The sequence below is a fragment of the Balaenoptera musculus genome, chromosome 16, assembly GCF_009873245.2.
Source record: "Balaenoptera musculus isolate JJ_BM4_2016_0621 chromosome 16, mBalMus1.pri.v3, whole genome shotgun sequence".
NCBI classification, from domain to species: Eukaryota; Metazoa; Chordata; class Mammalia; order Artiodactyla; family Balaenopteridae; genus Balaenoptera; species Balaenoptera musculus.
The window spans coordinates 63,712,362-63,729,642 of NC_045800.1; the positions used below are offsets into that span (position 1 = coordinate 63,712,362).

Below are 17,281 nucleotides of genomic sequence, written 5' to 3' on the forward strand. Positions count from 1 at the left end.
CCAGAATCCCTGGGTCCTGCTACTCTCAAACCATGGAATCTTGGACAAGTTACTAAACATCCCTGTGCTTCAGGTTATAAGGGTACTGATCTTGTGGGTTGCTCGGAGAAACATACATAGAGCACCGAGAGCTGGCAGCAAGCGCTGTGTAAGTGTCTGAGTTTGCTGCCGTGATTAGCACGACCAAAATTCAAAGTGTGCCAGTGGCTCACGAAGGGAGTGCTGGGAGCAACATTCTGGAACCATGGATGGTTTGCTCCACTGCAACCTGGCTTTGACCTGCTCAGATCCCCTGTCTGTACACGGGAAGAAACCCCTGAGAAAAAAATACCAGTGGTTAAGCATCCTTAAGGGGAAAAGTCCTTACCAAGAAAAGACTGATTCACAGGTATTGTCAATGTGAGAAAGAACACGGGCAAACCAAAGGCTGGTGGAAATGCACCACCTGGGTGTGAACTTGTAGGCAATTTCCTTCTCTTTAAACATTTAGGTGTTTTCTAACTTCTCTATGATTCCCCTATCTGAAAAGGAAACCTGATTCTGCACAGAATGTCTGCCTGCTACAATGAGCAAGAAAAAATTGTATAACAATGATTTTAAGACAAAGTTTAAAAGAAGGAAACAAACCCAATGTAACCCTCCTTTTCTGTCATCCAACCTCCCTGCAAAGTGATGTAGCAGCTACACCTGGGAGTGAAATACCTGGGGCTCTGTCCCAGCCTGGACCCTTCCCAGCTGGGTGACACTCTCCAAGCCTCAGTTTCCATGCCTGAAACGAAATGAAATTACATAATGAAGGGGAAATGCCCCCTGCTGAGGCCTGGCCCACAGCAGGTGTGTGGCCTTTTCCTTTCTTTCTTCGGACTGGCTCTCCTGGTCCCCCAACTTTTCCGTCAAACACAAAGTAGACTTTTCCAGGAGGCTACAGCAGTGGGTCTTACCCCTAGATGTCCATTAGGATCACCTGGGGAATCTGCAGACCGACTGACGCCCAGGCCACACCCCAGACAAATGAATCACATCTAGGGAGATGGGGCGGCGGGGGCGGAGCGAGCATCAGTATGGTCTCAAAGCTGCCCAGGTGATTCTCATGTGCATCCAGGGCTAGGAATCCCTGGTCTCAATTCTAGAAGCTTCCAAATGGTGTAATGGTACTAAATGGAATGTTTAAGTGATCATCCATGTTTCACAAAGACAGAAGTATCAGCATCGGGTGTTCGACCAGAATTAGTCTGTCATAATACAGGAAATGGGCAAGAAAGACAGAGAGGGGACAAGGGGACAGTGAGTACACACCCTGACCAAGGGGCCGCGGGGGTGGGGAAGGGGAGTCCGGACAGGCCAGGTGACTGCACACCTCTTACACTGTGAGCATCTCCCCGGGCTGAGCATGACCAAGGATCACCCGAACCACACGTGATTTGTGCTATCTTAGGTGCTATCTTAGAACCTAGCCACCCCCTGCCCTTAAGGTGCCACTCCACTGTGAGTGAAGAGGAATTCGCCAAAATTGCCCTGAGCTGGGTGGGTCCGAGAGGTGGGGAGGGAGGCTGTGATCTACCGGGCGGCCAGTGGGCAATGATGTCACAGCCCTCCCAGCTGGGAGCCCACCGTGCAGAGAGTGAGGACAATTACGAGCGACACCTCTACGCTGCGGCTGCTGCAGGCGGCGAGCGAGTCTGTCCTCTGGCTCTGCGGGGGAACAGAGCTGCTTAGGTCTTCCCGCAGCCCTTCTTCAGGCTTGGCAAATGTTCTTAAAGGAAGGGTGCTTGCTTTTTATGACACCCCTCCCTGCCCAGTGGCAGGGGTCCTGGCCCAGCGGCAGGGCGGGGCCTCACATGCAGGTGCTCAGAGAGTCCCCCTGTGCCGCCAGCCCCCACCCTGGAGCCCAGCCAGAGTCAAGGGCAGACCTTGCCAGGCTGGCAGCCACCATTAGCTTCCATTCCCCACGCCCAGGAGCCAAGTGGCTCTGAGGCCTCCCCCCTCGCTCACCACCACGGACGGCCCACCGAGCTTGGGCTGGGAGCTCCACCTGGCTCCCTGCTTGGCCCAAAGTCCTGGCAGCAGCGGAGGCTTCAAGACAAGGAGACAGGAAGCAGCCCTCAAACGCCAGGAGGCGCTGTAGCTGCCAGGCCCCGAGCTGGGGAACGGTTCCCCGCCTCAAGGCCTGAACCCTACAGCTCAGAAGCAAGCCAGGGGACAGTGCGGTGGCTCCAGGAAAGGGTGAGGCCAGTCCTGCCTGCAGCGGAGGGCTGGCCCCCGGCAGGTCACTTGTCCCAGCCAGGGCTCCCCTCTGATCCATCCTGACGTCAGCCTGCCCCCAGAGGGCCGTGCAGAAGGCAGGTGAGCACGGGAGAATGGAAAGATGAGTGGACCTAGACGCCTGAACCCCTGTGCCGGGCCCAGGGTTAACCCCACATGGGGGTCCTGACAACACATACCCCTCCAGGCAAAACTGCCCTCCTCTGCACACTGGGGACAAGTGGACAAAACCACAATGGCTGGAAAGCCACACCTGTGCACGCGGGCCTCCACGCCTTTGCCCTGCGGAGAGCTCTGCGGGATGCCCTTCCAGCCCAGCTCAAATGTCACCCCATCACCGCCCCCTCCTCCACGCCCCCAGTGGTTCTGGCGGGTGCTCTATCCCGCTCACATATGTCTGTCTGTCCCTCTTCCAGATGCGGGCTTCTCCACAAGAGGACAAGTACCGATCCACAACACGGGACCAACTTCGGAACAAAAGCACCTTCGGCCAACATCCTCAGGTCCAAGTCTCCAAAATGAACCCCCTTGGGCATACCACCCTTAATGAGAGTCCTCTCCCACAAAACACGGCTGTGGCTTAGGGGACAGCCTCGGGACTGTGAATTATGAGGTGACAAAATATCAAGCACTCAACAAGCCCTCTTTGGGCTGGAGGAGCGAATTCAGAGTGTGGGCTCCTGCCAACCTCAAGGGGCGGAAATTAACTTCTGCTGTGGGGCGCGGTGGCCTGGGGGTACGAATGTTTTCTGGACACATCAAAGGTATAAATATTTGGCTGGCTTAAAAGCAAAAACTGACAAAGGGCTTCAAGCAACCCGTTGGGAACAGGGTTTGCATTCAGAGCGCCCAGGTCCTAACAAACACTCCCACATTCAGAGGTTTCTCTAAAAGGGCCTGATCTACTGCCACCTCAGCTGTGTCATGGAAAGCAGAAGAAAAGGAGAGTGCAGGGTTTTAATGTTCCATGTTAAGTGATGTGTGCATAACGGCAACCCACTGCCCTGCAAAATTCTGAAAATGGATAAAACAGCAGCAATGGTGACTTGGAGCTGAGAAGCACCAGAAGGTTTCATTTGAGCTTCAAATCCTGCTCACTGGGAGGCTGGCATTTGTTTTCTCTTTCCAGGTTTCCCAGTCTTCAGGAGGACATCGACACGCAGAAGTTGAGCTGTCCAGCCTCGTAAACACCTCCACTCGGCACCCAGGCCCAAGGACTCCCAGGACGCCCCTAACGAGGCAACTGATGGACCAATCCCTTCAGTGTTTGTGCTCTGAAGTCGTTGCCATGGCCACCGAGGCCCTGGCCGTTACAGGGTTTATGACCTCGAGGAACGATTCCCGTCTAGTAACTCAGGAGAAGCTGCACGGGATTGTGGGGGGAGCACTGGACTGGGAGTCAGGGACCTGGACCCCACTGGCCCTGACAGTCGCCCACTGTGTGACCCTGGGTGAGTCTTTTCCCTTCCGTGAGCCTCAGCTTCCTTGTCTGGAAAGTGAGAAGGGGACGGAGAGGCCCCCAAAACCTCTTCCAGTCATAGCTGAGTTAGGGTGAACTTTGGCAGTGATGCTGAGCTGAGATTCACCGCCGGAGGTGTTCATAACAGGAGGGTTATTTGTGCTGATACGGAGCTCCCTGGCGCTGCCAGGGATGAGGCAGCCTATGAATAGTACTGCTGCTGTTGTTCTTCTTATTGTTGTTCTTGTTGTTTCTAAGGCTTTAAAGGCAGGAAAAGGCCCACATGCTGAAAACAGAAGGCCGGGCCTGGCGGATGATTTGGGAACTTTCCACTGCAAGGTCTGGGGAATGCGGAAATTCCCCAGGTCCTCACCAAAAGCCCACCCCCGGGCCTGGACCGCACTGAGGCTGGAAGGCAGGTGGAAGGCAAGCACAGCCCCCACCCCACTCACCAGCCCACGGAGCAGCCCAGAGGCCACCCTCCCTCCAGCCAGCCCGAAGATGCCAGGGAAGTAAAATAAAACCAGCTCCTAGACCAGCCCTCCCTGGAATGGGAGGCCGGCTCTGCTCGGAGGGAGCAGCAGTGAGGTGATGTCTGGCTTCTATTCCATATCATAAATAAGTTATTAACCCAGAGCAGACAGCAAGGCACAGCCGTGGGGAAACTAGGGAAGTGAAACTGCAAGATCAGACCGCCTCGAAGACTGGAAAACCACCCAGGATCCAGACCCTGGGCCACTCAGACTGAGGCCCTGATGCGATGGGGCCTTCTGGGAAGCAAGAGTACTAGAATGGGTGTCCAGGGGTCTGGAAACAAACCCACTGTGGAACCTGCCTCAGTTTCTATATTTATGCCAAGAGGTAACAATAATAACAGCAAATGCTACCATTTATTGTTCTGGACACTGTGGCAGCACTTTTAAGTGCCTGATTTCTAATCAACAAAACTACAAGGTAGGAACACCCACTTTACAGATACAGAAACTGAGGCTCAGAGAGGTCGAGCCACTTGCCTAGGGTCAGTATGGGAGAACGATTGCAAAGATGGCTGCAACAATTCCTCCTGTCTCTGCTCCCATGCCTCTTTGAAATGAGGTAGGGTCCATTCCTCCACTCTTGGAAAATCTAGTCTGGCCTTGTGGCTCGCTTTGACCAATAGAATGCACAGAAGCAACATTATGCAACTTCCAAGACTAGAAGATCTTCCTTACGAGATCTTGCAGCTCCCACTTTTACCCTCTTGGAATGCTACCCTGAGACTGCCGTAAAAGAAGCTGGTCTTACCTACTGGAGGATGTGAGGCCACAGACAGGAGAACTGAGGCTGCCCAGCCAACAGCCAGCACCAATGCCGGATGTGTGAATGAGGTTAGCCTGTACCTTCCAGCCTCGCCAACTGTCCAGGGAGCAACCGGCAGAGGAATCACCCAGCCAACCAACAGAATTGTGGAAAAAATATGCTGTTGTTTTAAGTTCAGCAGTTTTAGGCTGGTCTGTTTCACAGCTGTGGATAACTGATACAGTCACTCAGTTTCCCCACACTGCCTATCTCCCCAGGAAAACCTGTGCTCCCGCCTCCTGGGATCTGGTTGGGGTCAAGGCACCCCATGCTGACTGCTGCCCCTGCCTGCAGCCCCCAGACCGCAGCCCCACAAGCAGGAAGTGACCACGGAGGACATACTCTATGAAGTGTAAGACGGGCTGCAGGCCACTTTCTATCTGAAGACCCACAGTCACCCTGGTGTGGCAGGTCAGAAGCTCCCTTTTTCTCCAAGAAGACAATTTCTTGTTTTCGTTATAGGAACATAAATTCTACAAAGGACTGAGGGCTTCTCAGGGAACTGGGTTACCTGAATAGCAAACGTGATGAAGCTGGTTGCACCCTCGCAGAGGATGCGAGCTCTGGAGACAGAAACTCGCCAGTAAAGGGCACACTGAGGGCAGGAAAGCAAACAGTCTCGCCCCACCCACCGGCTCAGGCCCACAGGGCATGCATGGGTGCCTGGAGCACACACTGGGACACGCACTCGGGGGCAGCGTGTGCAGCTGACCTGCAGGGCTTGCCGGGCGTGCAGGAGGCCAAGTGGCACTGCGAGTGCCATGTGTCATCCATCGCTGGCCTAGGAGCAGACAGACAGCCACAGAGAGAAGGACAGGCCCGCTGTCCCTCCCCATCTGACAGAGGTGAGAAGATGCAAACGTGAGCTTTATGCTGCCTCTGAAAGGGAGCCCTCCACGTTCCCTCTCCCGGTCCGTCAGCCCACCCAACATCCACTGAGGGCCTGCCCTGTGGCAGGTGCCGGGGTCATAGAGACACACAGGTGACTAAGCTCAGACCCTGCCCTTTGAGAGCCCAATGGGAATGTTCCAGGGGAAGAATGCAAACGGCGGTGAGAAGCAAGTTGCAGCCTGAGAAAAAAATGAACAGGCCTGGAGGAGGTTGGGAGGAATGGGCTCTGCCTGCCCAGCTAAAGGCCCAGAGACCCCTCTGGGGTTGTAAAGCAGAAAGCTGGTGTGCTCTTGACTTCCTCTCCTCTTCTTTCCCGCTCCCATCCCCTCAGACCCAGTGGACTCAACCAATAAATCCACACCATTTAATAGCGACGGTTGAAGCATATCGGGTACTGTGCTAATAAAGCCCTTTGCACACATAACAACTCTTATGAAGTGACTAATATTATCCCCACTTTACAGATGAGGAAACTGAAGCACAGAGAGGCTTAGTAATTGCCCAAGGCCACACAGCATGAAAAAGCCAAGGCTGGGATTTCAACCCAGGCAGTCTGGTTGCAGGGGTCATGCTCTCATCCCCTGCACTGCTCACTGGCAAGCTAAGGCCTCCAGCTAAGAGCCCTGCTGCATTGGGCCCACACACTGTCTTAAAATATAGAACACTTTGCTTAAAAATCCATATTTCTGATTTCTTTCTTAAAATTCTCAAATGCAATACCAGATTGGCAGTCCCTTTAAACAGGAATTTGCCGCTGTCCCACCTCTCCCCTAGTACCTGGCCCTCTTCCCTTGAGCTAATCCCTGCTCCTAGAGGCAGCTGAAGTCCCGACCTCCTGTGTACCGTGAACCCAGTCCTGTGCTAGGCATGCAGAGAAATGCAAAAATTTAAGACAGTTCCTGACTTCTGGGAACTGGGTGGCCAAGATGGGGGATGCCTCAAGCAGAGGGAAGGGAAGGCACCATGGGAGGTGTGAACAGCATGAGCAAAGGCATGGGCTGCAAAGTGAGGTGCAAACACACCAGGCTGGCTGGGGAGGGGTAAGGGTCTGCAGGGCAGGATCCACCATTGAGGCTGGAGAGGCAGGTGGAGCAAGGAGACGAGCTCTGCACCAATGAGGGGCCAGACATCCCCCGCCCCTCCCAGGGTTGTCGGCACAGATGTGTAAGGGCAGGCAGCCCGCAGTCCACGATGTATGGGGACAGGCCTGCCGGGCAGTTGGGTGAGGGCACCTCTGAAACTCCAGGCCTCACACTCCACATCCCAGGGCAGGCACAGACAGCAAGGCAGAGCCGGGTGCTTGCCAAGGAGCTGCCAGGAAAGCCCACTCACTCCCTAGACATCATGGAGCAACCCCGGGGCAAGGACAGATATTGGCACAAAGACACCGATGAGCCCCAGGCAAATCTGCTACAATAGCACTGCGCCAGCATGCAGCTGGAAGGATTAGCATCTTCCCCAAATACTAAAGTGACTCCTGCTTACAAACCTCCCATGGCTCCCTATGGCCACAGGGGCAAATCTAAGTCCACAGTGAGGCAGAGCTTCTCCAAACTACATTTTCATCGCCCCCCTTTCCCGTGGAGAGCTGAGATGACTTGCCATTTCCTGAATCCTGCAAAGACATAGGATATCCTTCCCTGTGAATGCCTAAAATTCCTACCTCTTGGCTTTAAAACCTCCTATTGATGCTTTTATACCCAGCCCAAATGTCCTCTCCGCTGGGAAGCCTTCCCTGAGCACCTCTCCTTCTCAGTACGCACCCCCAGGCCACCTACCAAGTGCATTACGCTTCCCTGCATTCCTACACAACACTGACATTTAGTGTGATGCTGTCTACTGTGCATACCAGCCTTCTTTAAACCGTGGGTTCTGGAGCACAGGGAGAGAGGGGTGAGTTTCAACCCTGCATCCCCAGGAGCTGGTCAAAGGCCTGGCTGGGGGAAGGTGCCCACAGACTGTTAACAGAATGCTCCACTTGGCACCTCTCCTGCCCTGGAAGGAATGTGGGGTTATTACAGACCAGTCATAATACACTCCCGTGCACTGAGCATGCACCATTTGGCCCATTCTGCAGAGAAAGCTGCCACAGCAGAGGGGGGCAGGGCCTGGCCAACCCGGGAACCAGAGGTGGCCTCGGGCTCACATCAGAGAGCACTGATAATCTACGTATTGTTGCAGTACAAGGGACTCCAGCAATACTTTTAGTATTTCTCACCATTAATGATAACTGTAATTACTATAGTAATTACTATAAAAAAGTAATAAATATTACTACTAATAATCCCCATTTTTTAAGGCCCCACCATATACCAGACCCTTCACTTTTTTACATTTTCTTATTTAATCCTCTGAACAGCCCTATAGATGGTTGTTCTCCTCTCCTTACAGATGAGGAATCCCAAGCACAGAGAGATTTAGAAACTTATTCAAGGTCACACAGCTACTCTGTACTAGAGTAGAGAGACTCCACAATTTCTGCCAGCCTAGACTCTTTCCTAATTATGACTAAAAATGCCTGTCACGGGGCTTTCTATGGGTCAGGCCCTACTGGTAACAGCTTTACTGAAACATAATTCATGTACCAACAATTCACCCATTTAAAGTGCAGAATGTTTGTATATGTATATGTATAACTGATTCACTTTGCTGTACACCTGAAACACAACATTGTAAATCAACTCTACTCCAATAAAAAAATTTCTTTTCTAAATTAAAAAAAAATAAAGTGCAGAATGTAATGGCTTTTCGTCTCTGCATAAAGCTGTGCAACCACCACCGCAATCAGTTTTAGGACGTTTCATCACCCCACAGAGAAACCCCGGGCCATTTAAACTGTCAGTCCCCAACACACATGCCCTCCACCTGGCATCTTAATTCCATTTTAAAGACAAAAGGACTGAGGCTCAGAGAGCCGCTGGGACTTGCACACCATTGGGCAGAGGCTAGGAAGCAGAGCTGGGACGCAGCCTCCCCTGCCCTCTCCCCATACCGCCTGCCAGGGGTCTACTCTGTAACCCGTTCAAAATGCACGTTCTGCAGAGGGTGGAAAACAGAACCAGATGGTGACAAATCTTACACGTGCGGCTGCTTCCACGCCAGGCCCGTGACTCACAGAGGCACTGAGGGCAAAGAGAGGGGGACGTGACGCCTCCCAGCCCCCGTGACCCCAGTGCAGGGGCAGCGAGGCCCAGGAGCCTGGGAGACAGAGATAGAAGCAGGGCAAGTGGCCTTCAGGAGGCTGGCAGCCTGGGCTCCTGATGGTATGCAGGGGTCCCACTCTGCTGATCTCATTCCTGCACCCCACAACCCCTCCAGGACCCACAAAGTAGTGCCCTCCCCGCCCAGGCCTCCATGTGCCTCTCAGGACTTCAAACCACAACTGCTAGCAGAGAGTCTGTTCTGCTCCTGGCCCCAGCCAGGGGACCTGAGATGACCCAGGCCCTCCCTGCCCGCAGGCCCTGAGGTTTCAGGTCACAGGAACATTGCGGGGACTGCCACGTTGATTGGCCGGGATCCCCAAGGGAGGCTCTGCAGAGTAGACCAGCAGGCTGCCACTGCTGCCTGGGCGCATTCCCAATCTGGGACCCCCGTGTCTGACAGCTGCCCCCAACCCCAGAGGAAACACTCTGCAGGTACGACTGGGCCTCCCCACATCGCCTATTTCCTTCCCCCAAACACCCACAAGCCTGCTCTGGGTCAGTAGTTCTCTCTGCGGGCGAAGGGCCTGGCACTTTCTTTCATGTTTATAATGTCTGAACAATTTTGAGCCAATGCCACCTCCTCCAGGAGCCTTCCCTGATGCCCTAACCAAAACAAACGGGTCCTCCCGCTGCTGCCTCACACAGGATTGTAATCTGTCTGCTTTTATGTCTGGTTTCCCATTATCCTCCAGACTCATCTAGGGCAGGGGTCCTGGCTTCCTCATTCCTGGTTCCCCTCCCCGACCCCCTCCCCGACTACGACACACCAGGCCTTCCAGCAGAGCAGGTGGGAAGTGAGATAAAGTGCCCATTCCTCAGTGTCAGGCATGAATTAACCGCCATGCACAGAACCCGCCCAGTGTCTGTCCCGGTGCCCGTGGTGACTGACTCTGTGGGATGGCAGGAGAAGTGGAAGAGATCACGGTCACTGCTCCCACTGCAGGTTCCAGCTGGAAAGGAGGATCGAGTCTTCAGTTTAGACACAGCACTTCTCACCAGAGCAGCTAAAGTCCAAACGGCTGCAAGTCTGTCCACACAGAAGAGGGTTTGTTCAGACGGTCTTCCAACTGGAAGGTCTGCTAAGCCATGAGGGCCAAGCTCAGGATTGGTGTCTTTCCTCTCTGCACCTGCAGCCCCGCCCAGGCCTGGCAGGAGCAGACCCAGGACCCGCCAGGAAAGGGCAGTCAACTACAGATTTACAGTGGCCTGGCTTCAAGCTCCTCCAGCAAGGCCTGCCCTGTGTCACAAAGTACCAATGCCAGAGCTAGAAGGTGCTCTGAGCTCATCCATTACAGGCTCCATGATACACCCAGGAGGCAAGGGAGGCCCAGAGAAGGAGGGCACCTTGCCCAGGGTCACACAGTCATGGCTCCCAACTCCCAGCCCAGACTCTTCTCAGATAACAGGCTGCTGCTTCCCTGCCCTGGGCCCTGTCTCCTATCCTGCCCTTCCTTCAAGTCAGACCAAGGCCCACCTGCCCAGTGTCTTCTAGGATCACCTCCCCGGCCCCGTCCAGCATGGTGCTCCCTCACTGGCAAGCTCTTTCCTCTGCCCAGAACGCCCTACCCACCCTCTGGCCCCAACAAACTTCTATTCATCCTTCAAGACCCAGTTCAAATATTATCTTCTCTAAGACAAAGATAACAATCACTCCCATTTACCAAGTAGCCATCCCTGCTGTGCTACGGAAAACCAAAAAGTTACTGTTGAAACTATTTGTGGGGTACCCCCTGCTTAGCACCCAAGTTCCTTGAGGACAGAGACCTGACTCTCTGCAAAGCAGGGTTACAACAATATCTGTGTACGCACTCATACAACTGAAGGGCTTTATAAACTATAAAGTCCTGTGCCAACAGAAGCTATATGTATTGATATTATCTTCACATCTCCTCCCCATGACTCAGTTTCCCCACTTACACGATGGATGAAGTTAATGAATGCACATGACAGTATGTGTGCTGTGCCTGGGCTATGGCTATGGCTCGTGACTGTTGCTGTTATTATTTGTGTCACTTTCACTTGCTTACATCTCCCTGTGGACCTTGCCCATGGCCAGTGCTCAGTACGTATTTTTTTGGACTGAATGACTTCAGCATTTGAGACATGGAAGAAGATGGGGTTAAAACTCAGAGTCCACATAAAGATGCAGAGTTAAATCTTATCATCAGAAGGGCTACACTGTGGCCTTTGAATCCAAAGGTGGCTCAGCTGGGTGACAGTGAACAGCCCTTGCTCTCACGGGACACAGGGCAGTTTTCTGGAGTGGGCTGGAAGTGAGGAAATCCCTGCCCTGGACAGAGAGCCTCTGTGCTGGGCTGTGGTCCCTGTCAGGGACCAGGTCAGGGAGACCCCTGAGAACTGGCCTTAGGGACTGGACTCTGGAGCCCAGGGCACAAGCAGGGGCCCAGCCCAGGAGGTCCAATTCTGCCTCTCACCAAATGCAGGGACCAGGCAAGCCACTCCCAGAGCCTCAGTTCCACTGCAGAACAGGCTTCCAGAAGCTCATCCATGGAGCCTCCGAGATCTGACCCAGCTTCTGCAAATGACACGTAGAATCGATTTCTGTCTGCCAGGGAGGAGTGAGTGCAGCCCCTCTTTGGACAAATGAGAAGAGTAAAGCCCGGAGAGGGGAAGTGACTTGCCCAGGTCACATAGCCAATGAGAACGTTTACTCAGAGGCCACCAAAAGTCAGCAACATCAGCTGAGAATCCAGTGACCACTTGTCAATGGCTGCTGAGCTGGTTCAATGATAAGAAGGTTTCCAGGGTGCAAAGGGCGTGGGCAGTTACATATTCATGGCGATGATCATCCACTCATGCCTTTGTTTATGTCCCCGTGGACATTTATGGAGGTAGTCAAGGAAACGGGAGAACAGCTCTGTCACTGAACAGCTTACAGCCCATTTGGCTGATGACTTCAGGTCACCATGTCATTCAGCCCAAGCCACTGATGTGCACTGGTGCTTTCTATCTCTCCATCTGCACAGACACTGGATCTCTAGGTGATTCCTCACGTCACTTTGGATTTTCAACCAAAACTTGTGGCTACAGCATAGCGCTAGTCACAGGCTGAGGAGAGTCCCAGGACTGCTGAGCCAGGGCAGGATGGCGGCCAAGGCTCACCCTGGCAGCAGGACAAGGTCTCAGCCTTCTCCAGCTATCCTTACAATCTGGGTTCCTCAAAGTCCGCTCCACAGAACCCTCACATTCCAGGTGATTCTGGTGCACACTCAACTCTGAAAACCAACCACTGCCTAGACCATGCCTCTCAATGGGGGCTCTAGTGCCTCCAATGGGGCAAAAATTGGTTCTTTGGGAGGCAAAAAGTTTACTCTTTTCATATATAAAGCACAGATATACATAGAGTTTAAAAACATATTCAGTATAGCTGTGGTATTAAGGTTTCATTGGGGAGCAATTAGGGAAAAAATGTCTAAAAGGCTCCCCAGGGGGATGATAACGAAAAAAAGATTGAGAAACCCTGGTCTAGACAAAGGCAGCCATGACATTCAGCAGGAAGACACCTCGTAAGGATGGGAAGATGGTAAGAAGTGTTCCCAGCCCTGCCAGTAAGGAAAGACCCCTCCCCTTACCATCCCCCCATCTGACTCATCCCTCTCTTAAAGCTCAAAGGCAGAGGGGCAAGCAGGTCCTTTCCTGGACATGTCAGCTCATGCCTGGCAAAGCAGAGACCATGAAAACAGTGCCCATCAAGGCCCTGGAGCTGCCACGCAGGCTCACGAGGGCCTGATACACAGCAGACGGGGCAGCAAGGGGAGTGGGATCCAGCCTGAGTTGAGCACAGGAAGGAGAGAAGCCACCTGTGGCTTTCTGGTTTGCAACATGGAACCAACTAGCAGGGGGTTCCCTGTGCCTGGGAGGAGGGAGCAGGTCCTGAGAAAGGGAACTCAGATCAGAGAGCCACGGAGGAGCAGGCTGGCTTCGGGATGAGAGACAGTGGGGCACGAGGAAGGACACAGCAGTAAAAATAATAACAGCAGCTGATACCGACAGCCCTGACCATGTGCCAAGCAGGTGCCAACCACTGGCCGTGCTGCCTGGTGAGGTAGGTCATATTTTCATCACCAGCACATCAGCTCCAGGAGGGCAGGGGACTGTGTCTGTCTCAGGCACTGCCGTATCCCCAGCGCCCGACTGGCACGTGGAGCGCGCACAGTAAATACGTGCAGAATGAATAAATCCCACTTCATGGGTAAGGGAAAGGACCACAAGAGGGCAAGTAACTTATCCAAAGTGACACGGCCAGTGAGCGGCACAGCCAGGACTCAACCCCAGCAGAGCCTGCCCTCCTCACGCCTGCGTGTGTCTGCACTCAGACCCCTGACAGGTGAGCCGCGGTCCCGGTGTGTCAGTAGATGGTGAGGGGATGAACAGGATAAGGTACCATCCTATCTCGGCCACTTTACAGCTGGCACAGTATGAACCTGGTGGCCAAAGGGGCACGCGGGGTTCTCTCTGGAAAGTGGCGCAGCCCCTGACTTGGCCCAGACTGCAGGCTGTGCCCACAGGAATCCCAAACACACAGGAGCCAAGGACAAAACCATGTCGGTCTGGCTCGGTGAGGGTGACGGGGAGGAAAGGGGGAGGATGGGGGGGTGCTGCTTGATGAAAGCCTTGTCCCTTACCAATCCGTCGCAGTTGCTGATGGCGACAGCTGCCCCTGGCATGCCCGTGACACCCCCGGTGTAGACACACTCCCTCTGCAAGGGCTGACGGAACAGCTCCCGAAAATCCTCCTGCCACTCCACCGAGGCTCCGGGCACCACCAGCCGCCGGTTGGGCCGCAGGTGTAAGTGCAGTTCCTCCCCAGAAACAGTGACGTTGAAGTAGAGGGAGGAGCGTCCCCCCCTGCCAGGCTGCAAGGTCACTCCTTTGGGGCGTAGTAGGCTTCGAGCCACCCGCAGGTGACCGGAGTGTGACGGTGGTGCCGGTGGTCCGTCCACCTCTGTACTCCCTGAGGAGGCTGCTGGTGGCCCAGATACCACGTGGGAGAGGAAGCGTCCCTGAGAATCTGTGCTGCAGGGCACTGTCACACCATAGTCACTGAGCTTTCTTGAGAAGCGCAACTCTGTTGGAAATAAAGAAAAAGTTACTTCGGTGCCGTCTGGGCAGAGCTAAGCCGGGGAAGCTGGAAATCCCATGGGGGCAGGAAGGGCTCTGCAACCTTGACCATCACCTTGGAGGAACCCCTTAGCCCAAGTTCATCTATTTCTCATCCAGTGCTTCCAGAGCGCCTGGATCTCTGCACTTGGATGATCGGTGTTCAAGTTTGTAAACTGCTAGACACACATTGCACCCCATAGTCCCCAGGCCCTTGTTACAGCTAGCGGAGGAAAACAAATGATGCCAAACAGAGTCCTGTCACTCTAGCAACAAACCTTCCAAGCTTGGGCACTACGGTGGAAATTCCCCGAAAGCCCCCAGGGCAAAGAGGGATGGCTGGATGTGCCCAAACTCCCCAGTGCCCTGAAGTCACCAGCCCACCCCGGGGTAGGGCCCTCGTCACCAAGCTCCTGGAACACAGCTGGCAAAACAAACACACCTAGAAACTCAGGGCCTCCTGGGCACGTGTCAAGGAGAAGAGAGGAGCTGGAGAGGGAAGGGAGGGAATACAGGTTCTACATTTTTCCAAGTTTAGAAAGAAAACTTTTTTAAGCAGCACAGTGGCTGCCGAGATTTCTACATGGCCCAGCCCCAAGCTGGGTAAATATAGATCTTCAAAAATAAAAGGAGACGCAGGGGTGACCTGCCCACTCGGACTGAATTAAGTGTGAGGTCATGGCCCCATGCTCCAGGCTGCATGCCAGCAGCCCGTCCTCACACAGCTCTCGCTAAGCCCAGCCAGGCCGGGCAGGAATGACAGCTCCCTGGCTTCTAGGCCTAGTGATTCATGGATAGGAGTTAGGGAGGAATTTTCATTTCCACACAGCTCTATCTCTTGTGTCCCCAGCCCCCTTCACGGCACTGATAAAACCTAGAAAATGATGTGCCCTGAAAATCCCTCCTGCCCAAGGCAGTTATTGGAGGGCGGGGAGGGAGATGACGAACTTTCCTCTGGTTTTACCCTTTGCAGCAGAACACCCCCAAGACTTTAGCTAGGGGGATCCTGTTTGGTCCATGAACAGAGCTCAAAGACAAGCAGGCACCCTGCCTGGAAATGACCAGAGCCCCCTCCCCATGCTGAGAGCCACCAGGAGGGCACCTCACACTGCAAAGTGAGGGTGGAGGGTGTCTGATCTGCGTGTGAGAGGCTGTCTGCACAGCACAGAGTGTGAGAATGCTGGGGGAGAGGGATGCATGTGTGTTTCTGTGCAGGAGTGTGAGTGCCCGGTGTTCACTGGGGGGTGGGGCAGCCACCTGCCAGCCTGATTCTTTGTGTGTGACAGATACTTGCACACATGTACACACATATGTGCACACATGCGTACAAGCTGGAGACAGAGAAGACACTGAGAGAAAGACACAGGAGCGAAGACAGAGAGTGAGAGAGAAACACAGAGACCAAGAGACAGATACACAGCTTCTAAGAAAAGGCTCCTATCCTCAAGTGCTCTCCTGGGGTCTCTCCCTAGTCTTGTGCCAGAAAGGGAGAGAAATCCCCGGACAGCATCGGTGACACTGGGGTAAGAAAAGAGAGCTCGGACCCAACGTGCGCACAGCCTCCCACCCCCTCGAAAGCTGCCGGGCTCCTCGGGCACCCTCGGGCCACCCTGACCCGCGTGCACCCCGGACCCCGCGCGCCCTACCCGCACGCACCTGGGGTCCTGCTGCCCGCGTTGGCGCAGAGCGCACAGTGCAAGAGCAGCAGGAAGGACAGCCGCGCGCGGAGAGGAGCCATGTGGCCGCGCGGGCACGCGGGCCGGGAGGGCGCCGAGCCCCGAGCTCCGGGCTGCGAGCGAGGCTGGGGCGCGCTCGGGGCTCCGGCCGGCCTTCGCCTCCTCCGCCGCCTCCCGCCTCGCAGCCTCCAGCCTCCCGATCCCGGCCCCACGCGCGGCGTCGCCGTCTGGACCGCTGGCTCCAGGAGCCCGAGGTTGCCGGCGGGAGAGCGGAGCGGCCGACGCGCCAGCGCCCCCAGTGCCAACTGCTGGCGGGTCAGTCCGCCAGCGCCTTGACGCTCCGGGACGCTGCGGGAGCCGGGCAAGTGGACCGCGGGGCGGGCCGGGGGTGGGCACACTGGCGGGGCGGGGCGGGGCCGGGCGCGGGTCGGAGCTGGGGGCGCAGAGCGCCCGTGGGCGGGGCGCAGGGCGCGGATCGGAAGTGCCACGCGGAGCCCGAGCTGGGGCTTCGGGCGCCCTGGGCGAGTGTCCCCTCAGGCTCATGGGCTCCCCGGGAGTGATGACCCTTACTTTCCTAGGCTCCTCCGCCCCACCCCCCTTTACTTGACTGCAGGGCCCAGTTTCCAGAGCTCCTGGGCCGATGGGATGTCCCACTGCCTTTGGATGGGGAGACGGTGAGCACCACCCCCACCCCCACGCCCAACCCCCGCCCCAAGAGAGTGTCTCCTTTCTCTCCTAATGGTCTTGATGCCCCCAGTAATCTTCCGCCCCTTGGATCTACCCATTTTTCAGACTACAGCTCCCTGGGCCCCCAAGTGCAGTGACTGATCTGTGTCTTAGTCAAGAGCAGGGCTGAGCAAGGTGAGCCGAGAGCCCTGGCTTTACAGTCAGCCAGACCTGATTGAAATCCTAGCTCTGAGCCTCAGTTTCCTCGTCTGTGAAATGGGTGTTAATTATAGCACATAGTAAGGTTCAATAAATGATAACCATTCTCTGCTTCCACACCTGGCACCAATGTACCCACCACACAGCCTAAGGTGGGAAAAACTGAGTCTAAGAGATAAGAGTGGCTGCTGGTTTTGCAATGCTGCTGAGACCCGTTCAGTAGTCAGGCAAACAGCCCAACTCCTGCTTTCCTCTCCTGCTTTACTCTATGAATGTGTTCCTAACAATTTTCAAATGCACTGTAAATCCAGAGGTGGGAATTGGAGAAAGGAGTTTTGTTTTTTTTGGTTTGTTTGGTTTTTAAGAACTGCAGAGTAAAGAACCTTTCTGTAAAGTGTATAAAGACCCCTAATCTTTCTTTTGAGTTCAGACATTTTGTTGTAGGG

The 17,281-nt window shown here is 54.6% G+C and overlaps 1 protein-coding gene across 2 annotated transcripts in view; it reads right to left on the bottom strand.

Annotated features, from left to right (window-relative positions):
* ADAMTS14 (ADAM metallopeptidase with thrombospondin type 1 motif 14) overlaps positions 1-16,134 on the bottom strand; it is a 92,130-nt gene extending 75,996 nt beyond the window's left edge. For both annotated transcript variants that reach the window (XM_036828838.1, XM_036828837.1), the window contains exons 1-2: positions 15,931-16,134; positions 13,800-14,242 (exon numbers count right to left, since the gene is read on the bottom strand). In XM_036828838.1, coding sequence (XP_036684733.1) covers positions 13,800-14,242; positions 15,931-16,012 — 525 coding nt within the window. In that variant the 5' untranslated portion in view covers positions 16,013-16,134. The remainder of the gene's footprint in view (positions 1-13,799; positions 14,243-15,930) is intronic.
* Between the last annotated feature and the right edge of the window lie 1,147 nt (positions 16,135-17,281).